General features: G+C 38.1%; 1 protein-coding gene across 8 annotated transcripts in view; it reads left to right on the plus strand.

Moving 5' to 3' along the window:
- BNC2 (basonuclin zinc finger protein 2) overlaps nucleotides 1-25,573 on the plus strand; it is a 459,184-nt gene that overhangs the window by 186,231 nt on the left and 247,380 nt on the right. The window contains exon 1 of one of the 8 annotated variants that reach the window (XM_067464371.1): nucleotides 6,599-6,670. The exons of the other annotated variants lie outside the window; for them this stretch is intronic. Within the exon in view, the coding sequence (XP_067320472.1) occupies nucleotides 6,608-6,670 (63 nt within the window). The 5' untranslated portion in view covers nucleotides 6,599-6,607. Of the gene's footprint in view, nucleotides 1-6,598; nucleotides 6,671-25,573 lie in introns of those variants that run through there. 8 annotated transcript variants of the gene reach the window in all.

Raw genomic sequence — 25,573 nt, forward strand, 5'->3', positions numbered from 1 at the left:
AGTGGTAGACATGTCCTCCAAGTGTGGCCATTTTGATCCCAATAGCCCTGAAAATGATGGGAAGTGAAGCCCACGAAGCCCCCCATTGCTGCCAATGGGCTGGATCTAGCCATATTATCCAGTTGCAGGCCAAAAATGCCCATTGAGGGACCCAGCCATTAAGCTGAAATGGCTTAAGGTTTAGCCAAAATGCACAAGCCTAGTGAGCACTGCTGAAGAGGAGCTGACTATCCTGGTACCCAAGTGGAAAAGTGGAGCTGGACCAGGGAAAATTATAACCTCTGACGGCCCCTTCCCCTCTTTTTACTAAAATGTTTGACCCACCTTTCTACCTCTAATGCAGAAGGTGTAGCTGGTTGCTTAGGAGTCAGGTGGAATTTCCCCACTTTCCCGAGTTGTGGTGTTTCGGTTTTTTCCTACACTACATTGTACCTCACAACTTGGGGACTTAGACAATGAACGTATGTTGATGTGTTTAAATATGCAGTTATATGGTAGGTAGTAGAGAGAGAAAATAGGGTGATGGTGAAACTAATTTCGTGTAGAAGAAAGCTCACTTGTGGGATCTGGGGTGGGGAAAGAGGTCTTTTCTGGGGGCTGTGCTTCTGGACTTCTGGAAGGGCTTCCTTGAACTGGGCAGCTAGTGAGTGACCCAACTATTGGGCTGGTGTTGGCCCTTGCTTGCCTTCTGAATGGACTTTAAGGTTTTGTTCTACAGTCAATTTTTTTTTTGTAATAACGGAGTGGAAGGAGCACATTTGGGGTGTGTATATATGTGTGGCATTTTTTTTATTTGAAAAAAAATGTGTGTGCTGATTTCTTATTTGGACAGGAAACAACATACAATAAATAGTGAAAAAGTTGATAGAACGATGTCCATAAATCATTCTAGTCCTCCTGAAAGCTGTGTAGTTATGCTAAAAAATATTTGCAATTTGCCCTCTTTGTCACACCACTTCATAGTGTACTGTTCTGAGAGACTCTGCTGAATGCATGTATAGTGTTTTCTGCCTAACTACCATCAGATTTTTCTCAGCCATATTGGTGGTTGTTGTGGGAAGAATTGCAATTTCATCAGCTCTGTTTGCAACCACTCTTATACCTCCAACAGATGTTTCACACTCCTTTTCCCAGGAAGTCAGGCATCTCCCTTCAGCATACCTTATGATGACACAGAGATAAAGCCTTTCTTGCAGTTTGCTCCAATTTTCCTTGTGTCTGCCTTTGGGGGGGGGGGGGGGGGACAATGACTGTGTCTTTCTGGTTTATATTTACCTTCACAGTTTGTGTGTATCTGTGTTCTAAGTGAAAAAGAGAAATGGTAAATTGTATTCTCTAGTTACTTAATATAAATTTCCATTTTCAAAGGTGAGTAAAGATGTTTACTATTTCTTACTCGAAGGGCTGGGAGTGATTTAAGAGCATCTGTGAAATCCTATCACCTTTTCTCTTCATACCTAACTGCCAGTAGAAGTTGTTAGTATACAGTCTTTCCCCATGTTTCTCAAAACTCTGAAAGAAAGCAAAAAAGGTTCTGGGAAAGACAACTGTGTTATCCCTGATATATTACTTAATTAATCAATGACTGAATATACATTATGTAAACATTTTTATTGGAAACAGTGAAAGCTAAATCTTACCTACCAGTGAAAGCTAAATTCCTCTTTTCCTTTTCTCTTAGCCTGTTCATAGAACCTCTTTTGCACAAATCAAACTTTTCAAAGCCAAACTTTTTAAAAAAACTAGTTTTGTACCTACCTTTTTGTGTATGTCACTTTTATTCTCTAGTATTTGCTTACCATTTTTCACTGAGCAGTCAAATAATTCATGTGCTCGGTATTTTTAAAAAACAAAATTACTCTTTCATGGTGGAAAATATAGATTTGCCAAGTGTAGTTGCACTTTTGACGCAAGCACTATGTCTGCCAAAAACCCTTGAGCACCTTTGTTTAATTGAGCTTGAGCTCCTTGATGTGCATGCAGTAATTGGGTGCTTTCTCTAGGCTTTTGATCTTTAAGTGGCTGAAGACCTGAAGCAGTCCATTTGTGGATCTTACCGTGTTAGGCAGAAGAATATTTTTGTGTGAGAGTGTATATGTGTGTTCGAAGCTATCCTGGTGCACCCATGATTACACTTAAGTCTCAATCTGTCCATTTTTATCCAGGTGTTAGTGTCACTGTACGACATAAAGTTTCTTTCCAGTGAACTATGCGTAGGATTGCAGTCTTATCTGGTGTCATCCTACTTCCTATGTAATTGAAAATAAGTTTTGAGAGACTTATTTGTAGTTTTTTTAAAGTCATCTGTTTGCCATTCCAGCAACTAGATATGATGGTGATGGTATAAATAATGTAGTATCCTGAAGACTTTTCTTGGTAGGCTTTGTTTTCCCTGATCCAGCAGGAGGAAATGACCACACAAAGGAGGAATTGTAATATTTACCTATCCTGGACTCTCAATCCAGGAAACAAAACAACATATGAGCAGTTCTACACATTTATAGCTAGTATTCAGTAACCCCATTGGACTGAAAACCTTTATTTGTACTCATTTCCCCACCCAAACAGATTATTAAACATCATTGATAGTTATTAAATTGAGATTTTTATCTGGATGTGGTCCTCCTTTTCTGTAGAAATGTCATCCACTTGAATTGGACTCTCTTTATTTGGGAGAAAGACTAATGTGTATAGTTTTAAACTGTTTTGTTACAAAACTATGTGGCTATTAGTAGCTGCTGTTTTTTTAAATTCCTAAATATTGAGATTGAAGAGAAGTGTTTTGCTTCCTGTAGGGGTGTGTGTGTGTGTGTGTGTGTGTGTATACACACACACATACACACACACACACATACCCCAAGTATGCGGCACAACATAAAAAAATCTTTCTTGGGGTCTTGGTTTTTAGGCCTGTTCCTGGGGTTATTTGAGGCACCAATTCAGAAAATTCCAGACTGTAGAGCAGACTGTATCAGCTGTATTTTCTTAGGTATTGTTCTTGTAATTTTCTATGGGCAAGCAGATAGCGACTGGTATATGGCATATGTTCTGTATCGTAAAAATCAGAGCTGGTAGGGGAAAACTGGTGCCATATTTTTGAATCAGTGGGTCAAATACACTCTGTGACAGATCTAACATTTGAGGCACCAAGATGTGTGTTGGCCAGTAGGGCTGGGTGGTTTCGTTTCGTTAATTCGTAATTCGTTAATAATTCGTTAATTTTTTCAATTACAAAACGATAACGAACCATTCTGGAGCAATTATAAAAAAAATGAATTTTCAAAAACGTTTTGTAAATGCTTCGTATTTCGATATTGTATTTGTTTCGTTATTGTTTTGAGGTCGTTTCATTATTATTTCCGCATGTCTGGGCCAGTTTTATGGTTTAATTAGTGAAAAAAAATATAATATCACACCAACAGTCAACAACAGAGGGAGAGGGAAGCATCAGAAGGTTTTGGAGGTTGTTTAGTGTATTTCGCGGTCGTGTCCACCATTAACGAATCGATTCGTTATTGTTTCGGAAATCGATTCGTTAATTTTTTACCATTTACGAAATTTCATAAATATCGAACTTTTTAAAAGGAAAATTTTGTAATTATTTTAAATATCGAAACAAAAAAAACCCCCAAATACAAATTGATTTTAGAAACAAATTTTTCCGTTGATACCCAGGCCTATTGGCCAGTGTTATACATAAATTAATAGTGAGTAACTTTGCACACTGTTATTTCCTTATACTACAGCATAGGAATTGTTTCAAACCTGTTTTGCTTAGAGGATTGTTCAAAACAATTGGAAAGCTCTTGTTACTCATTTCTACATCTTTGACAAAATAGGAATCCAGCCATTAAAGCTCCCCCCCCCCACCCACCCACAATTCAATATAGTCATAGTCAGCACATATCAAAACGGTATTGTTCTGTGTATCTGTATATCAGACTGTTCAAATCTATGGCTTCTCAGGCAATAATGTGAATGTTGTAGAACACTACAATTCCCACAACTACTTGCAAACTGCATTGAAAAACATTATTTCATATGACAGTATTTACAATAGCATTATAACAAACTTTAATTTGATGTGTCCATTACTCATCAAATTGAGGGAAAGAAAGGGCATTAAAGTATATAGCCTATTATTTTGTCATTTTAAAAAGATCATGATGTTATAAAGGGAGAGAGTGTGCAACTAAACTGTACTAGGTATTGTGAACAAAAGAGCATAAAGTAGCACTACAGAATCTTTTCATGAATCACAAACAAAGTTAGCCTGGTATCATTTGTTGGAATGGACAGAAATGCCAATAAATACATGGATTTTGGAAAACCTGGAGTTTTTTTCAGCTCCATAGCCAGGTAGTCTTAATTTTACAAGCAGAATTGCCTTCTTTAGTTAATTCTTAGATCAACAGCAGTGGGATAACAGTATCATAAGGAAACAAACTGAAAACACAAGTTTAATATACAGGCTTTAGCAAACACTGAGATTTCTTTCCAAAATTATTTTAATTCTATTTCAGACTCCTCAGACACTGTGTGTGTGCATGTGCACATTTCCATGTGTGAGATCCCAAAGAAAATAACATGTCCAGAACATTGTTTAGGAATGGGAAAATTGTGATGATGCTGCTCACCCTGTGGTCACCATATACAATATGTTTCTGTATATAACATCACTCATAACAAAATCTTAATCTGAACTAATGCTACCATACCTAGAGGCATTGAACAAAATAATCACACATTTCCCAGGGAAGAAAACATTTGGCAATGCAGATAGGCATGCATGCTTTGGAGTTTCCTTTGAGAAACTGCCCTTTCAGAACCTTAATGTTGAATTTCTGAAGATTTAAAAGCAAAACTTCAAGGGAAATTGTCAAAGGTGTGTGCATAGTTTTCCTCTGAACTTCAGAGAATTTAAGTAATTTGGGTGAAGTTTCTTCAACAAAAGTGTCCAAGATAAGGTCTTTCATATATAGGAATGAATGACTGATGCCTGTTGTCGCTCTAGTTTGCATGGTTGCATGGTACATGGTACTAGGCATGATAAAAAGAGAACAGGAATGATAGAATATATTTAAATTAAGCTAGGGCAGGAAACCAAACAGAACTACATTATGCCAGCTTGGCATGGAAATATAGTTGGCAGATTCTTGCAAAAATGCCACACAGGGAGTTATTGGTTTGGCAACAAGCAAAACTCTCATGAGAATATAGTTGCTGATATCTCTACTATAAACACAGATCCTCTGAATCATTTGAAAGGAGAACTGAAGAACTTGATAAGAGAGGCGGAATATTTGAGGTGGCATTTTAAAGTGCCTTTAATACTCGTATTTCTGTATATGTCTCAGGGATTACATTCTCTTACGATCTAGTTTTGTCAGCATCTTGAAAGTGTGATTTATATGCTGTGTTCATTCATTTTTCTTTATCCAACTTTTCTCCTCTCTCCATTTCTCTGCCTTCGAGGCTTAAATGAAGCTACTTTCTCTCAATGGGGCAGAACCCATTTCTAATAAGATGTTGTGGTCACACCATTCCAGTAAAGTTTGTGTGTGTGTGTGTGTGTGTATGTATATATATATATATATAGAGAGAGAGAGAGAGAGAGAGAGAGAGATTTTACTGTGTTTACTTTTGGAAGCCAACTTTCTTTTGAAAAATTTGTCATGTAACTGATGAGCAAGGACTGAGCCATTTTCTCTTCTTTGCGAACCTATTATCTTCTTTTGAATCTTCCAGTGCATCTTTTCAATCATCTAACAGCCTTCAAATTCTCTAGGGACCAGATTCTTGCGAAGTAGGACTTGCACAGTCATTGTTTAACAAATTAGGACTGTCTCGTGACAGTTTCTTCTGTTCAAAGCCGTCTGCAGCCAGAATCATTTGTTGCTGTCTTGACTGAAGGAATATCCACCTTCTTTTCATTTCATAGTTTCTTTGAAGTTGCCCTTTCTAATATGTTTCATTCATCAGTTTCATTTTTATGAACAGGACATGTCTGCTGTTGGAAACATCACACCATATTGCGTGAAAGGGACACCTGTGTCTTTAGCTTTTGGAACATTTCCTTGGCTCAAAAAATGGATAACTGAAAGTCTTGATAATAATAAAAGGATTCCTTTTTGTTCAGATCACACCTCTCTTTTGAACCAAGGTCCTGCTGTGAGTACTATTTTGCAAACAGGAAATAAAGAAGTGCAAGTCACTTATTTTAGCTCTGCTTTTCTGAAATAGAAGTCACCAATGACTAGTTACTCCTCTCTTCTGTTACAGCAATTAGAATTGTGAATCCAGAAATAAAGTCCCCTGGTGTGCTGAATCAAATTATTCTTTTCATCTGACAAGATTTGCCAATGAAATTGTTTGGTGAAGAGAATGAAGGGACACTTAGACGTATGTCCCCCATTCATCAGCTGGGTGTGTTATGAACAGAGGTAACTTAGATTTTAGAACTTTATTTCCAGACTTGACAAGCTCACTGGAAACCAGTATAGTGTTTTGTAATGGTAACTACTTTCATTACCAAACAAAATGTTCATAGATGTTTTTCATCCATATTTCTCTTACCAGCATTGAGTCCAGGGCCAACTTTTCTTCCATGATATCTCATGTCAACAGGATATCCAACATGGTGACTTACAGTGAAGGGACTACGATGCAGGTTTGGAACTTTGATACTGATTTGTACCCAGTATAGTAGAGTAAGTGCATCAATTAAACATTTAATTATGTACTTTGGATCTGAACATTCAGACATAGCACTCGATCCAGGTTGCTCTGGGTTCAATTATGGTACTTTGTCCTTACCACTTTCTGTTTTAATTTCTGTCTGGAGAGAAGGAGCTCAAGGATTGGTTGTTCTTGAGAGAACATGGCTCATTTGAAATCAAAAATCTTAATCTTTCAAATTGCAAACTCATACATTAGCCTAATTTTAGAGAATAGCCTAATTCCAGATTTGTCCTATTCTCTAGTAACACCAATTATTTAATTTCCTGAAACAAATATCAGTAAGATTTGAACAATAGTTACAGAGATACAGGGCTGATCTGCAATATGAAAATAAATATGTAGTCCTTCCAGTATTGTCGAACTGGAACTTCCATGGCATAGCCATTGGATGAGAGCATAGGTCCAACAACATCTAGAGGACTCCTTATTCCTCTCCATGGCCTACAGTTTAGCTGCTGGTGACAATGGATCAGAGGTTAAACTGTGCAGGGAAAAGAGTCTGGATCACTGGGTCCCCCTAAAGACCAGCTCTTTCTTAGTAGTAGGAAAACGCAAATCCACTTCTCCTTGGAAATATATTTATTTGCAATTTTAACATTTGAGATTAAATTTCACCTGGCAATTTGAACTTTAATTTATAACATGACTTGCACTTTAGGCAACAATGTGTTTTCTTAGTCTCAGCATGATACTTCCCATTACTTCTGTTCTACATTTTCAGATTGTACCTTTGCTTAAACTGGTTAGCACCATACTTTTACCACTTCGGATATTCTCTTCCATTATGTGCCTTACATATGGCTTTAATGAGTTTCTATGTCAACTACATGTATGACGAAAGCAATATGTAGTACTTGAATTGTATTATTGCAAAAAACAATGCAGCTGTCACTTCAATAATAAATAATAATAAGACTTTTAAATCACTTAATACTATAATGGTCTGAGTGCTTCATCTATTTTCCTTTATTCTAATCATTGCAGCATATCATAAGGAAATTCAATATTAATATAAAACATGTTGTAGGCACAGTGGCCTAGAACAAAAACCCACCATGTCTCCTTATGTTGTGGATATGGAAATCAGGAACTTGCATGTATGTTGTTTGCTTGCCATGTTTGGCAAATGAAAGCAAGAAACATGTAGCATTTTTAATGAAGGTTTTCATTCCATGTACACCTGGCACAGGAAATACGTGCCTTATTACTACTTTTACTTTGTTTTCCTGGGCATTTAAAGAAGGAAATCCAGAATGATGTCACATCCTACATCTTTTACTTGTGATAGTTTCCCTAAAAAGTGAACTTTATAATATATTTGGCAATCTAAAGAAGCCATGTTTCTTGGTTAACTGAAGATCAGGAGGTGTACAATGTTTGATTAATATGTCTGGTGAATTCGGTTTACAATAGATATATAAAGCCTTCATTTTCTTCTTTGAGTACTATGGCTAATTGTTGATTGGCCTGTTTTGATGGTAATTATGGTCACTGATTTTGTTTGTGCTGGTAGCATTTAATAGGCAATATATTAAATGCTACTATAAATAATTTGTATCATATGAAATACATTATTTCATGTATATAATATTATACATTTTAAATTATAAATATTACAAACACACATATACAGTATATGAGTTATATTTTGCAATGAGATTTTGAATAATGCTAGTTACATGTCTAGTATGCTCTTTTTCACATGTACATGCTTTAAGAACTACACAAAAAATGAAAGGAGACTTTATCAAGCCCATATTGGCAGGAACTTTGACTTTACCTCTATGTAATGTGTAAAATAGTCTTCATTCTATGCCAGAATATAATGATTCTGGGATAATTCTCCATTTGCGCATGCACACTCATCTACACTATTGCAGTCTCGCCTCCAGTCCCAATTTTGTTTGTTTCGCTATTCAGTTACTTCCCCAATTATTCGGTATTATTAAATTTAATTTAAACGGTTAATTTTGGAATTCTGTAATAAGCATATGTATTTCAAATGAAATCTGATATAACCTGCAAGTATACAAAATTAGTGGAAGCAATTGTCAATGCATTAAAATTTTCATTTTACCACATTTCCAAATATCATTACTGTATTGTTATTCATTTGCATCATCAAAAAAGAAGAGAACATGATCTCATTTGTGTAGTTATTTGAAGATTTTCACTATCATTGTAACATTTAGTGGAAAATATTAGCACCAGTTTCTGACTAAAATAGAGTCTACCCTGTCATACATTCTCTGTGATTAATCCATAATTGTTTAGTTAATATCTTTACTCCAGTTAAACCTGATTGATACCAACACCGGGTGCTGGAAAATAGTGAGAATCCACTATTAGGTTGACAGTCAATTTGACATATTTTGTGGTGATTCTGAGCCAGAACATTAACATCCTACTTTTTCTTCTTCCTTACATTCACTGAATTGCATATATAAATATCCATAAGGTTTCAAAGAGACACTTCCTGTAATTATTGAACAGTTCTGGATGCTCTGTACTCTTCATTGTAATTAATTGTTTAGGAAATATATTGTTCCCAACATAATACAACCACCTCAGAGTTTTTCTGCCTGAAGAAGAACCGGCATACTTTCCTGACATATTGAGCCACAGTCTCCTCTTTCAGTCTCCTAATTAACAATGTAATGAAACATCTGATTAAGAGAAGTAGAAGTTAAAATCATATACAGTGAGCCTTTGGTATTTGCTGGAGTTTGGTTCCAGCCCCCCCCCCCCCCAATGGTCCTTGGCTGCACTGGCACGGTAGAATGGTATCAATTATATAACATGGCAAACATTAAAGTTTGCCTTTGGAATTTATTTTGATATTTTCAAGCTGTTGGTGGTTGAATCAATATATGGATACATAAAAAGGTAAAACTTCCCATTGACATTAAGTCTAGTTGTGTCTGACTCTGGAGGGTGGTGCTCATCTCCATTTGTAAGCTGAAGAACCAGCATTGTCCATAGACACATCCAAGGTCATGTGTCTGGCGTGACTGCATGGAGCGCCTTTACCTTCCTGTCAGAGCGGTACCTATTGATCTTCTCACATTTGCATGTTTTCAAACTGCTAAGTTGGCAGAAGCTGGGGCTAACAGAGGAAGCTCATACCACTCCCTGGATTTGAACCACCAACCTTTCAATCAGCAAGTTCAGAAGCTCAGTGGTTTAACCCACTGCACCACCAGGGGCTCTTTATGGATACATAGGGATGGCTATATGTATAAAATAAGTGCTTGCATCCAAATGTCCTCAAACATAATACATTAAACGAATTGACTTAAAGCATCCAGTTCATCCTCTGAAGCTGTTCTAACTGGTTAGAGACAATATCTGAGTAGGTAAAGAAGATATAAAGGTAGAGTTTGGCTTATTATTTTTGATAAATAATTTGATAATGTTATTTGTTAGAAATTGGGAAAATAGTTAATTGCCACCAGCAGTAATAATTGTGGTTGTTTAACTAGACATAACTAAGTGACCCATTATTTTAAAAGAACATGAGATTTATAGAAAATCCCACAAAGATTGTCACCATAGCACATTTTGTTATTGGCACCATCAAAAGTGATTTGCTGGTACTGTAGATTTCTGCCAACATGTTCCTCATATTTGGGCTACCAATCCCACAATGTAATCATTGTCTGTGGGTGATATCAGTTTGAATGTTTGAAAACTTAGATTTGGAAGTGCTGTCTTAAAATATGGGATCACAAATTAGCAACCTGTTTAAGTACTCCCCGCCCCCCGTCCCGCCGCAGATAATGTACATCTACTCTTTTTTTGCATGTGTTTCCACCCTTGCAACATTCACTTCAACTGTTAAATTGTCTTTGAAATACAAAATGTATAATAAGAAATGATATTACAGGTTTGTAAGGAATTGTGTGTTTATGTCAAATAGAAGATGCTGCAAGTGCAGTAGTAAGTGGTTTAGAAAAATGGGATAATTTTGGGGCAATTTCCACTCCAAAATCAGCCTAAAAGTGTCAAAACTACCTACAGGATCCCCCTTCTCCATCTCCCCAATCTAGAAAATAAAAAGAGAGAGCAAACTATTTTCAACTCTTTGCAAGAAGAAAGAAATGAAAAGGAAATATTTTTGTGAGTTTGCATAACAATTGATGATTCCATTCTTTATATGTTAAAGAGGTGATCAAGAATGGTACTCCATAATTGTCACACTGGTCTGTACTGCAATTCTAAGCAAAGGACCTTTCCTCCCATGCACATATCAAAACGCAGATACAGCTTATTTAAATTATGGTGGCAGTGCAAGATGAGCACTTAAATACTCTAGGCACCCAGATAATATCTGAAATTAGAAGCTAAGTAGAGCAGCCCAAGTTAGTACTTTGATGGGAAACCACTAACAAATATCAGGTGCTGTAGGCTATCTTTAAGAGAAAGGAACTGGAAAACTCAGTGGTGAATATTTTTTGTCTAAGGAAACTCTGTAGAATTGATGTGCCTGCCTTAAATTGACAGGAAATGTATGAGGAAGCTTTTTCACGCTTCTTCTCCAGAAGCAGCAATTAAAGGAATAGAGTGATTCAATCTTTTCTCTAAAAGAAGAAGCAATCTAGTGATTTAAAATATTTTTGTGTTGGGATCAGTAATACTACCATCTCCATTATTGTCTAAAGTACAAATCCTTTGTGGAAATTGTCTTAGACATTGTGATATCTTTCATTTTAATTCTCTTTATTAACTAAAGTTCAGGCAGTCCCCGAGTTACAAACATCCGACTTACAAATGACTCATAGCTAAGAACAGGGGTGAGACAACAGGAAGTGAGAGAAGTCTACCTCTTAGAAGGGAAATTCAACCCGGAAAGAGTTATCATGGGGAAAATGTATTTCTACCGAAGCTTTATCACCAATACTTGTTTCCACAACAAGCCAAATTTTTCCATATCCAGTTATCACAGGGACAGAAAGTGAGGTGAAATCTTTTGAACAGGGGCACAGACAGCAAAAAAATAAACAAAAAAATCATGGGGGTGTTAACCCCTCTATCTATCTATCTGTCTGTCTGTATATGTATATAAATATGAATATGTATTTTGTTGTTTATTCATTCAGTCATTTCTGACTCTTGGCCGTTGCCACCCCCAGCTCCTTCAAGGTAGAGCCAGTCACTTCAAGGATACCATCCATTCATCTTGTCCTTGGTCAGCCCCTTTTCCTTTTTCCTTCCATTTTCCCCAGCATCATTCTCTTCTCCACGCTTTCCTGTCTTCTCATGATGTGGCCAAAGTACTTCATTTTTGCCTCTAATATCCTTCCTTCCAGTGAGCAGTCGGGCATTATTTTCTGGAATATGGACTGGTTTGATCTTCTTTAGGTCCAAGGCACTCTCAGAATTTTCTCCAACACCACAGTTCAAAAGCATCTACCTTCCTTCGCTCAGCCTTCCATATGTATATGTGTATGTATATGTATCTGGATGGCTAGAGTTAACTTAAGAATGTATCTCTTCAGACTTACAAACAAATTCAACTTAAGAACAAATTTACAGAACCTATCTTGTTTGTAACTTGGGGACTGCCTGTAGCCATTTCCCTTTCAAAGTATCAGGCATTCTGTGCTTGAATTATTTGAATTTCCAACTTTAGTCCTGGGATTTACATAGAAGTAAAGGGGAGAAAAATCTAGTGTGTGCACATTGAAGCTTTAAAAAGTTAAGGGGCTGCATTTTTTTTAAAAAAGGAACAGAATAGATCTGAAGATCATTATGTTTTTTAAAAAAGAGGAGGAGAAGGAGAGCAATAAATGTAGTAGTCACTGTACCAGGGCAATGCATGTGTGACACATGGTTTTCGTCTTTTCATCTTCTAGAAAAGCCAAAAAGTTTCCTGCCGCTCTCTTTCCAGCTATTGACAAATGATTGCCAGATGTGAGATCTTTGCAATGTTCTTTCCCCTCAGCAAACCTGCAGCGATGGGATATTTGATTCTCCCTTGCCCATTTCATCTCCTTTCCACATCTGCCAGGGACGCACAAGCAATACATCCCTACATGAGAGCTTAAAGTTTACTCAAGCCCCTTCCCTGCCTCCCCCCACATGCTCCTTCCATCAAACAGATGAAGCTTTTTTGAGAGAGCACAGACTGGAGTCAATAATGACTCTCTATAAATCTCCAGTGGACTTAAAAATATGTTGTTTTAATTGTTGCATCTAGGTAACACAGTAAATTTTATTTATTTCATTTGTGCAGGAGGATGTGTTTTTGTGTGATTCACTTAGTTCTCCAATTTGCTTGCTCATAGAAGCATCTCAAGCGCTTCTAAATGTAGCATGGTGGGTGTTTGTTTTTTTTTGGTGAAGATTTCTGGTAAAGTGAATTGCCGTATCTATCTAAACTCTAAACCAAATTTTGGTTAGGATAGTTGAAAACATTGATTACTTTAAAAAAAACATTTCTTTTCCATTGTAATTATTTTAACTGATGTGAAACAGAAAGGGAATTTTCTCTTTAAAAAGCATTAATAATAACAATAAGAATTGGCCGCACACAGAATCATAAGCAAACAAAAGAACTTTTGAGAGTGGTTGGTCTATAGTGAGCATATGTCCTTCCAAATGTTCCTTTAAAACAGATTTATTGAAGATATATTGTTCCTCCCAGCCTGTTCAATAGGATGGCTTCTGTGTTTTTATACTAAAAAAATTGGCTAAGTGAACCTCTTCATATTTCCTGGCCAAGAGGAAACATGAATTCTTGAAGAGAATCATTAGAACATCTGCCACAACCACCCATAATGGCTGATGGGATTCTCCTCAGGAATTTATAGTTCTCTAACTTTTATTTGAATACTCATAATTTCTTCTTTTCTGTGATTACAGAGGCAGAACATAGGCAGCAGTGTAGCGCCAACATTTCTCCTCTGCCTTTAAGAGAAGCTTGCAGTTTCATTATAAAGCATACTTTTTATGCTGTTTGCTGTGTGTCTACTCTACACATGTCACATGCAACAAAACCCAAGATGGAGGGAAAAGCAATACATTGAATTGGGAGAACAAAGAAATCTAATCAAGATTCCCAAAAACTCCATACACGAATGGCCCTATGGTTAGGAAGACTGAAACGGCTACTTCAGGCAGCAGAAGCTGAATGCTATTCTTATAAGGCAGAAAATCATCTGCTATTTAATTTGTGGTGACTTATTTTTTACTACAAGTGGGGTGTTGGTCAAGTTGTGACCTTGCTTAAAAAACACACACAAGATTGTTTATGTCACTCCAGTAATCGTAAAGATCTTCTCCCATCACATTTTAAATTCCCTTGAGTTTAATTTTAGAATGATCCTTCAGTGTCTCTATGCAGAAGCAGTGAACTATTGAAGTTACACCAAATTGAAATCCTGATGTGTTTGTGCAAGTGGAGTCTATGCGGTTTCAGAATGAACAGACAGGGTACTTAATTTTGTGTCAATTGTCCCGTCATTTCTTTTAAAATCAGAGAGGCTACTGTGACATAAGTTAGAGTGTTTGAAGGTCGGTATCAACTGTTGTCTCTTTGCTCTTCCTTAAAGTCTGAAACTTCTATCACTAGAGGCAGGCTCCTTCATATTCAAAACACTTCATATAATATGCCCTCAATAAAGCAATTCTGGGTTTCTCATGCCTCCCTGCACCTCTCAAGATAGCTACTCAGGGAAAGAGAGAGAAGTACTAAGCGGCAGAGGTGTCATCCAGCCCCAGCACCAAGGGAATGTCCTTCAGAGGACAACTTGTCACTAGCCGTCAAAGAAGCAAGTGGCTTTGTGGTCTCTGAACATCTGGCAGCACTGCACAGGAAGCTGAGAGGGTGTCATTAATTGTGATGAAATAATTTAAACCATCAGGAATAAATGAGGCTGTTAAGCTTAGTTCAGATTCCATTTGCCGTGCACATGTGTCTAGCAGCCTGTGTGCATTTTAAGAAAGAAAAGGGGGGAAATTATATTAGCTTGCGAACAGAAGTGAAACAGATACAGTAAATGGAACATATTTTATGGAGTTGTGACTTCATGTAGTACTGCATTTCAGGGATGGTGCTGCAGAAGAAAGCATGTTTTTATCTTAACATTATTTTCATAAAAATCAGACTTTGGCCTCTTTTGCTGGAGTGTAGGTAGACCAGGGGCTGCCCCGGGGCGGGGAGGGAGGCATATCACAAGTTAAGTATCAGAATATCTTCTGCAGCCTATATTAAATGGCTCAATGTGTTTGTTCTACTATATTCATAGGCAACAGAAATATAATAGTAATTGCAGATGCATCTAGTCATTTCAAAAGTGTGTTTACTTTTGGCCCCATCTACACTGCCATGTAATGCACTATGAACTGCATTGAAATACCAGGCAACTTTCTGCCGGGAATATAGTTAGAATGATTTGTAATAACTGAAATGCTGTAAATGCTCCCCTCTCATCCCTTTTTAGAGCTTCCCAGTTGTCTGATATTTGTTATTAGCCGCCCCCCTATTTTAGATTCATACATGCACTTTAAACTGTAAGTTTAGTCTGCTTTTTAATCTGTTTCTTTTATAACATGTTTTAATCTGCCTTTTATCTGACCTACTTGGGAACTGCAATTACCTTCCTTGGGTTCCTGTGCCCCATTTTATTCTGTGCTGGTCAAAGACCGTAATAAATCATTGATTGATTGAATTACATTGTATGAGTCTACACTGACCATATAATGCAATTTGAAACATCATTATATGACAGTGTAGATGGGGCCCAAGTCAGTCTCTCTCTCTCTCTCTCTGTGTGTGTGTGTGACTCCCTGTTTATCAATAACAAAAATGGGGAAATATGCAACTGGACTGATGTAACTGGACTGAAACTGCCAAGGGACTGCTGGGACTTGCAGTCCAATAATATTCTGGAGAACCTTACATTGTCCACCTTGATGTATATTGGAAGAGTTATTTTTCTTTATAAACATGAAATGAATCAGTTTGTGGTTTATTATCCTGATTTTAAAGTGGTGTTAAACTAGAGTGTCTTGTTATGAGTATTATGGGAGACTGACTCATTACAAGCCAGGAATGAAGTACTGAACAGTATGCACAGTAGAGGTGTACATTTTTTGTTAGTCCTCATAAGTTGTATCAAATTAGTTAAATTCATACTTACGAGGCAATATCTGACATGTGGGCATGGCCCACACCAAAAACTTAATTTTATTTTCAGATCAGGGAAGCAAAGCAAAGCCAAGCCAAAAAGGCTGCCTTTCCTCTTTAAATAAATGACCTTATTCCACAGGGAGCAGAAGAGCAGGGAGAAAGAAGACTTTGCTAGGAAAGAAAGCACAGAACTCTTGGAAATGTAGTTTGGGAAGGTGATGAGACCTATGACAGAGAATGCAAAAAGCCTGCCCTAAAATACATTTCCCAGAATTCTGCTCGCATCAGAAAGCCCCAATCGGGAGAGGGGAGAGATTTGCCCCTCAGTGGCAGCAGCGAGCCAGAGTTCCAATGAGTGGTTGAATCTGCAAAGAGGAGGACTGACTGATACTTCTAGTATTTTATTTATTTATTTATTTAAATCAGTTCTGGACTGGGAAGAAATCCCTAAATGGATGGCCCTTGGAGGTCCCTTCCAACTCAATAGTGTAAGCATATTAATTAGGTTAGAGGCTGGATGGCCATCTGTCAGGAGACTTTTGATAGTGCCCTTCTGCCTGGAAGAAGGGAGTTGGACTAGATGGCCCTTGGGGGTCCCCTCCAACTCTAGGATTCTATGAAAATGTAGAATTGATTAATACTGGTTTTTGTCGGTTAATATATCACAGTGAGATAACTGTTGTGGCTTTAAAAAAGTTTTTGTCAAAATTAAAGAAATCCCCTAAAATCAGTAGATGTATGAATATTTCTGAAAGTTGGGAATGATTTCCTATTATCTTGTGTCATTGAGTTATTCTCAACCTATAACTCAGAAATCCCAGCCAGTTTACCAGCTGTCAAAAGTCAAAACACATGAGGACTCACAGGTTGAGAACCACTGGTATAGAACGTTCAAGGTGAAAATTCTTGTAGTTTTTAAAAAATAAAGTTGTTTATAAAAACTTTGAAAATTCCCCAAAGATCTGTGGATAAGTGAAACATTTGATGGGCTAACAGTGATCAATGTGTTCTACCATTGTAGCAAGTTTCATCCCCATAGCTGTAAAAATGAGGGAGAAAGGAGCCCCTAAAGTTTCCCCAATTGTAGTAATTATACACAAATACTATAACGAAATTTCATTACTATTGTTATAGTAACAAATTTTTCACTAACTATACTTTAGAAATGAAACACCGGTGCCCCATTATTTTTTTAATGACTTTTGAAACTTTTTATTGATTGCACATGCCTAGTGCATAGGGAGGAAGGGGGACCTGTCAGAAAAAAGTGCTCAAGCCTGAGGCTTGCTCCCAGCTTTACAAACCCAAGTGTGGACTATTGCTTTGATATAGGAAATATTACCCATATCCAAGTAGTGTGTCTTTGTTGTTGTTGTTGTTGTTGTTGTTGTTGTTGTTGTGCACTTTCAAGTCATTTCAGACTTATGGCGACCCTAAAGCAAATCTGTCAAGGGGTTTTTCTTGGCCAGATTTCTTTTAGAGAGGATCTGCCTGCATTTTTCTCCGTGTTTAAGAGAATACAACTTATCAAAGGCCACCCAGTGGTTTCCATGGCTGATTGGGGATACAAACCCTGATCCCTAGAGTCATCGTCCAGTGCTCCAGACACTACACCATACTAGTTCTCAGTGTTTCTCTGTGCCAGTTTTCCTGAAATCTGAAATAACCGAAAGCTTTTAAAAATAAAGAATTTAATCAGTAATGAATTACAGTATAGTCTCACTTATCCAACATAAATGGGCTGGCAGAATTTGGATAAGTGAAAATGTTGGGTAATAAGGAGGGATTAAGGAAGAGCCTATTAAACATGAAATTATGTTATGATTTTACAAAATAAGCACCAAAACATGTTTTACAGCAAATTGGCAGAAAAAGCAGTTCAATACACTGAAACGTTATGTAGCAATTACTGTATTTACAAATTTAGCACCAAAACATTGCAATGTATTGAAACAGTTGTGGATCCATGCGAGAGGTAGACTGTGTTGGATAATACAGAACGGTGGATGAGCGAAGGTTGGCTAAGCGAGACTCTACTGTATTTTCTTCATTTGGATTGTTCTTTTCTTTCCACCTTTCATATCATCATGCACTAGACTGCAAATGAGTTAAAGCTGGAAATCAGATACATTCCTCATATGTTAAAAGCATAACTGTTTATACCCAGGATGAGTCACAATACCATAGCCTTGTTGAGATACATAAAATGCTTATTGCTGGAGGATTCTAGGAGTTGAAAAAAGCAATGGAAGCCTCTTATAAATGTTATTTGCCATAATTCATTGACAAAAAGAAACAAGAAGTTTGTTTGCAAAAGTTAAAGACCCACATCTATTTTTATTTTAGCTCTGACTTTGATCAAATGTACAGTCTAGAATTGGGGTCCGCAAATGTTTTAAGTAGAGGGCCAATTTGTGGTCCCTCAGACTGTTGAGAGGCCCGGACTATCGTTTGAAAAAAAACACAATCAAATTTGTATGCATACTGCACCCATCTTACTTGTAATGCAAAAAAAAAAAAGAGCAATAAAATACTTAAAATGAAAAACAATTTTAACCACCATAAATTTTCAAGTGTGGGCCTGCTTTTGGCTGATGAGTTAGTCAAGTTAATTAGAATTGTTGTTGTTGTGTTTCTTCAAGTCATTCCAGACTTAGGGCGAACATAAGTCTAAAGTTTAGGGCAGGGGCTGGGTAAATGACTTTGAAGGGGGGGCAAATCTGGCCCACGGTCCTCAGTTTCAGGACCCTTGGTCTATAACTAATAGTCTTGCAAGGCAGAAGGCTATTTTTGGGAGGGATGAATACCTACCCAACAACCTGTTTTCTTGGTTTAATTTTACATGCCATCTTTCATGGGTGCCAAGGCAGCTTTTTTGCCCGTCAGGAAAAAGAGAGTAGAAAAGGAGCCAATTTAGTCCCCTGTGGAAGGGAATTCCAGACGTTGGGAGCAACTGCTGAGAAGGCTCTTTTTCGTGTGCACAAGAAAAGCATAGTCATGATGCCTCATGGTTTTTAAAAATATTTTGCACTTTAAAGGGAGTTGCTTTCCAGATTGGAATGCTAAACAGCTGGCAACTCCAAAAGCAAGTTTCTGTTCCATATATGGTATATAGCAGCCTTCCCCAAACTGATACATGCTGACTGGGAGTGCATCCAGACTATATAATTATTTCAGTTTGACACCACTTTAACTGCCATGTCTCAATGATGTGGTATCCTGGAAGTTGTAGTTTGGTGAGGCAATCTTAGACAGAAAAAGCTAAGGACATTTTAAAACTACATCTTCCATGATTCTATAACACTGAGCCATGGCAATTAAAATGGTGTCGAACTGCATTAATTACAGTGTAGCTGCACCTTGGGATGATGGGTGTTGTAGACACTAGGGTGGAATCTGGTACTTGCTTGATGGTGGATTTAGAGCCCTTAATCTTTACTCAATCCCTTAAATAATGTTTTACACCAGATTTCACCATAGAAAATGCATCAAATGATAACCATTTCTTTGTGGTGGCCTCTAACAATAGACCCGTTGAAAAAGTTCTTTTTTGAAACCCAGTGTCAAATTAAGAAAACACATGAATGAATTTTATAAATATATGGGGGATTTTCTCTCCTCCTCCCAAATAGCAAAATCATTTGCTATGGAATTTTCTATAGGTATTACTGTATGCATGTTATACATGCCACATGAATGCCATCCCAATCAGCCTATATGGAGTAGTTGCTGTGAGCAGTGCCATGAATATTAAGTGGAATGAGTCACCCCATCACTTGGAGATGGCAGTAAGTGGGCTAGGGCCAACCCACAATTTTAAATTGCTCAGTGGTGGTGAATTCATAACCTCTCCTAAGTGTTTGTGTAACTGCTAACTTTTTGATTTAAAACACATTGACTTTTAGAAAAGGATCAGTGTTCATAGCCAATACGAAAACTCCTGGGTCAGGGGTTTAGCTGAAGAGGAATGTAACTTTTTACATATGTATGTGGGAAGAATATTGAATTAACTTGTTTTTGAGACTCAAATATTGTTACTGACAGGACACAGTTTTACTGGCTCTTTGGTGGTTAGTTAACAGAATAACATGCACACACATACATACATTACATGATGTCTTCTCATTCAGATATGATTCTTGTAACATGAGTTGTTTCCCCTGGAAATGAGGGTGGGTTTATTCAAAAGGCTATATTTCAGGCTTGTGCTTCCATAATCTGATTTGTCCATTTGGGTATTTGGTGCAATACAGTCTGAGTCAGGGGTGAATACTGGTTTCTTCACAGCTGAGGCTGAAAGAATGTATCTTGCCTAAGATCACCAATTTCATGGGCAAGCAAGGATTCAAACCCTGGTCTCAAGAGTTGAAGTTAAGGCTCAGGCTACTACACCAGGGATCCTCAAACATGGGGCTGGTTCACTGTCCCTCAGACTTTTTTGGGCGGGCGAACTATAGTTTTTTAAAAAAAACTTGAATGAATTCCTATACCCACTGCATATATCTTATTTTAGTGCAAAAAAAATTAAAATAATTATACAATACTAGCTGTGCCCTGCCACGCGTTGCTGTGGCCTATAGTAAAACTTATCAAAGTTGAGGTAGATATCTGGACTATTATGAAAGAGAGGTACCTACCTATTCCTTCCCCCTTTTCCTCCCCCTTTCTCTCCTTTCTTCCTTCTCTACCTCTTTCTTTCTTTCCTTCTTTCACTACTTGGTTTCATCCTTCTCTCTTTCCTTCATTCCCTCCCCCTTTCTTCCTTTGCCTTTCTTCCCTCTCTGTTTGCTTCCTTCTTTCACTTTTTATTTCCTTTTATTTCACCACCATCATAGCAATAACAATAATGCAATGCATTGCCTCCGGGACCTGACACCTCTCCCATTCCCCCTAAAAGGGTCTAATAGGAATAATAGCATAATAATAATAATAGAAATAACAACCTTTACCCGCCACGTGTTGCTGTGGCCAACCTTCCCTCTTTCTCTCCTTCTTTCCCTCCCTCCTTCCTTCCTTCCCTCCCATCTTTCCTTCTCCTCTTCCTTCTCTATCTCTTTCCTTCCTTCCCCCTTTTTCTTTCTCTTCTGGTCTCTTTTCTTCCTTCTCTCTTTCCTTCCCTCCCTCTTTCTCTACATCTTCGCCCTTCCTTCACTCCCTCTTTCCTTCCTTCATTCCCTTTTTTCTTTCCTTCTCTCCTTCCTTCCTTCCCCCTTTTTCTTTCCCTCCCTCTGTCTCTCATTTCTTCCTTCTCTATCTCTTTCCTTTCTTCCCCCTTTTTCTTTCTCTTCTGCTATCTCTCTTTTCTTTCCTTCCATCTTTCCTTTTCTTTCCTTTGCTTCTTCCTTCTTTCTCTAACTTTCCTTCCTTCCCCCTTTTTCTTTACCTCCCTTTCTCTTTCTTCCTTCTTTCCTTCCTTCCTGTCTTTTCTGGATTTTGACAGGGCGGGAAGGGGCGGGGTGGGGTTTGGAGGTGGCGTGAAGTAAAAGGAGATAAGTTTGGGGCAGGGGAGTGATGGAGCGTGGGGTTGTGTGTGTGTGTGCAGCGGCGGGGGGAGGGTTGGAGCGTGGGGTTGCGTGTGTGTGTGTGGCGGCAGGGGGGAGTGGGGTTGCATGTGTGTGTGCGGCGGCGGGGGGAGTGATGGGGCGTGGGGTTGCATATGTGTGTGCGGCGGCGGGGGGAGTGATGGAGCGTGGGGTTGCGTGTGTGTGTGCGGCGGCGGGGGAGTGATGGAGTGTGGGGTTGCGTGTGTGTGTGTGGCGGAGGGGGGAGTGATTGAGTGTGGGGTTGTGTGTGTGCGTGCGGCAGGGGGGGTGTGTGTGCGGGAAGCAGCGCGGCGGGGCTTGGAGTGGGCATGGCTTCCGCAGAGGGAACGTTGGCCGGAAGGCTGTGTGCGTGTGCCAGGGAAGTTGCGGCTGGGTGCCAATGCGCATGCTCAGTTGTTTTGCCATTTTGTGAGTGTGTTGTTGTGTTGTTTTTCATTTTGAGTAGATATGTTTGTACCTTGTGGGTTGTGTTATTGGCATGGGAATTTTGGTTAAGTTTCATTGGTTTTTTTTTAGTTTTGTTGTTTTGCCATTTTGTGAGTGTGTTGTTGTGTTGTTTTTCATTTTGAGTAGATATGTTTGTACCTTGTGGGTTGTGTTATGGGCATGGCAATTTTGGTGCAGTTTCGTTGGGGGGTTGTGGAGTTTTGTTGTTTTGCCGTTTTGTGAGTGTGTTGTTGTGTTGTTTTTCATTTTGAGTAGATATGTTTGTACCTTGTGGGTTGTGTTATGGGCATGGCAATTTTGGTGCAGTTTCGTTGGGGGGTTGTGGAGTTTTGCTGTCCCGTTGAACCAACCTAACAGATTTATATATATAGATTAATTTTAACCAACATAAACTTACCAGTATTTCAATGAGAAGTGTGAGCCTGCTTTTGGCTAATGCAATAATCATGTTAATTAGGATTGTTGTTGTTGTGTGCTGTCAAGTTGTATCAGATTTAGGGTGACCCTCAGTCTAGAGTTTAGGGTAGGGATCGAGTAAATGACCATGGAGGGCTACATCTGGCCCACGAGCCTTAGTTTGGCAACCCCTGTACTACACCACAGTGGCTTGCTCCAATATAGTGTCTGTATTCGTTATTCCAAATCATGTAGAGCATATTGGGATGAAGCTCAGAAAAAAGCAGCGTAGTCATTGGTTGCCTGCCATGGGAGATTTGCGTCATCAGGTTATGAGGAGAAAGTCCTCATAACCTGATGACATGCTTATCATGGAGTCTGAGGAATTGTTCAGGGCTCCCACGAGTCAGTTTTCTTAAGAACAGTTTGTTGTTGCAGTTTGAAAAGTAGGACAAGATGCTTCAATTGGTCTGTCCCATCATTTTTTACATAAGTTAAACATATGGAAAGTGTGACATCTGGCTTGATAACAGTATTTGTGAAAAAGATCTAGGAATCTTAGCAGAACACAAGCTGAATATGAGTTAATAATCTGGCACAGGGCCCAAAAAAGTCATTGCAATTCTAGGCTGCTTCAATAGGAAAATAGTATGCAGTTTGGTGGGAGTCATAGTGCCACTCTATTCTGCTTTGATCAGACCTCACATGGAATCCTGTGTCAAGTTCTCAGCACCACAATTCAGGAAGAAGACAGATAGGAAAGTCTGGAAACCAACCCCTGTAAAAACAGCTTAGGGAATTGGGTATGTATAGCTTGGAGAAGAGAAGATTGAGAGGTTATATGTTAACTATCTTTAAAGGATGTCAGTAGATGGGGTGAGCTAGCTTTCTGGAAACTATGAGTAGAACATGAAACAGTAGATTTGAATGATAGAAAAAGAAAATCTACCAAAATCTTAGAAGAACCTCTTGAATTTTGAAGCTGTTTGATAGCAGAGCCATGGAGAGTGGTGAACATCTCTTCTTTGAAGTTTTAAAATGGCAGTTGAATAGCCATCATTTATGAGTACTTTAGTTGCACAAGTATGGGAAAATTTCAGCCCTCCAAGTGTTTTGGACTTCAACTCCCACAACTTCCTAATAGCTGGTAGGCTGTTAGGAATTGTGGGAGTTGAAGTCCAAAACATGTGGAGGACCCAAGTTTGCCCATATGGTTTTTCTAGCATGTCAGCAGTTGACTAGATCAGGAGTGTCAAACTCATTTTCATCAAGGGCCTCATCAGCCTTATGGTTGCCTTCAAAGGGCCATTTGAAATTGTAAGACTTTAAATGTTATGTTGCCCTAGTATTGAAAACCTTTCAGGCCGCATAAAATGATGTGGTCAACCAGATTCAGCTCACAGGCCTGGCATTTCATGTGTGAACTAGATACACATTGTTCACCTATCAGTTATGATTTGCAGAGTGTATCCATGAGTCCAGAAGATTAATGGAAGAGCTGGGAAGGGGAAGGTTGGAGAGAAAGTGAACGCCAGTAAAAGAGTCAAGCAGCCCATTTTATGCCTTCATGAACCTCCATATTGTCAGAGAACTTTGCAAAGGAAAGAGTATTCATTCCTCAGGGACATATTGCTAACAGAAGCCGTATAATGTGGCCCTCATTCAGGGCATCTTGGGCGAGCCAGTATGTCCCAACAGATACATTTTTTGCAGTTAAATAACTGGAGCTACAATTGGATTGACATGGGCATAATATAAATGAAATCTTGAGAGCTGCTGTAAGATCAATCTCAGGAAGACTGTAAGATGATAAAAATTAGATGAAACAACAAAAAGTAGTTTATGAGAAGTGCTTAATTTTTTCTTCTCAAAAAGTTGGGGTCTACATATATTATTGAATACTAGAAGGAATCGGAGGAAAAACACCATGGTGAAGAGCCATTTTTTTCTGCATAGATATACAATAAAATGCATATTTTATAACTTCAGTGTGTATTTATCTGTAATTCATATAATTAAGTGCTTGGGCTAATAATATGGTGGTAGTGGACTAGTGGTAGTGGTAGTGGTGATAGAAACTTGTCCTTGGTCGTTAAGCAGTTGTATTGGGTACTAGAGCAGTTTTATTTGGCAGACTGTCTTAAGTCATAATGATTTTTTTCTCCTGGTAAAGAAAAATAGCTGGATTGTTTTCCAGGAAGTAAAAACATAGTACTTTTTAAAAACACATTTACACACTTGAGTATTTTCGTTTACCTTTTGCAATATTTTTAGCCCAATTAAAATAAACTATTAAAATGTAAGACAAAAACATTACAATGAAAACCAGAAGTAAGCCACATAAAAATAAACAGTGCTGAGATTCCCAAACTGTTTTTTTTTTTAAATCAATGATCATGCTTCTAGGTTTTGCCCACAGGCTGTATAGCGGTGTACTGCAGTGTCCCAAATGAATGAAAAGGAAAAATAAACCCCACCCTTGTAATGTAATGAATTGGAATTCTTACGCAAACTAAGGAGGCTTCCTTTGAAGTTCAAAGGGATTGTTGTTACAGCTACCCAACATCAAAATCATTGGCTGGGATACTGAAAAACAAAATGAAACAAAAATCTGAATATTGTATAAATTGGCAATGGCGTTGTCATTTGATTGGAAAGGAGCACTGCAGGGATGGAAAATATAATTCACTTATGTAGCTAGATTGATGCTGTTTCTTTGCTTGGCAGCTATGGGATACAAGGATACATTTGCCCTGGGAGAGTTGGCATTTATTCACTGTTCCGATTATCCAGCGATACACCCAAAGGATTACCTGGAGATCCAGACGCACGTTTGGTGATCCTATTGTGATGAATGGTACAGTGAAGTGAGATCATTTACTAATGATGTTGAAGGAATTTGTTTTTAATCCAACCCAATAGGCCTTTATTGGCATATATAACAAAACAGTATAAAATACAGTATAAATTATAGAAAAGGGAACTTTACATTTGCTACACATTCAGTTTACACACTTCATTCAAGAACCTTGCCACTGAAAGGCAAAGGTTACAATCTTGGCAGTTTAAAAACATAATTACTTTGTCTGGGTCAGTATGGTTTTCCAACAAATCTATAACTTGCAGTAGTAAGCTAGATCTTAGTTCCAGGTAAAGTGGGAAGTGCAGAAGAATATGCAGGATGGAATCCAGTTGTCCTGTACTACAGGGAATAATAATAATAATAATAATAATAATAATAATAATAATAATACTTTATTTATATACCGCTCCATCTCCCTGAGGGGACTCAGAGTGGTTCCCAGGTAACATC

Source organism: Anolis sagrei, chromosome 2, assembly GCF_037176765.1.
Source record: "Anolis sagrei isolate rAnoSag1 chromosome 2, rAnoSag1.mat, whole genome shotgun sequence".
NCBI lineage: Eukaryota > Metazoa > Chordata > Lepidosauria > Squamata > Dactyloidae > Anolis > Anolis sagrei.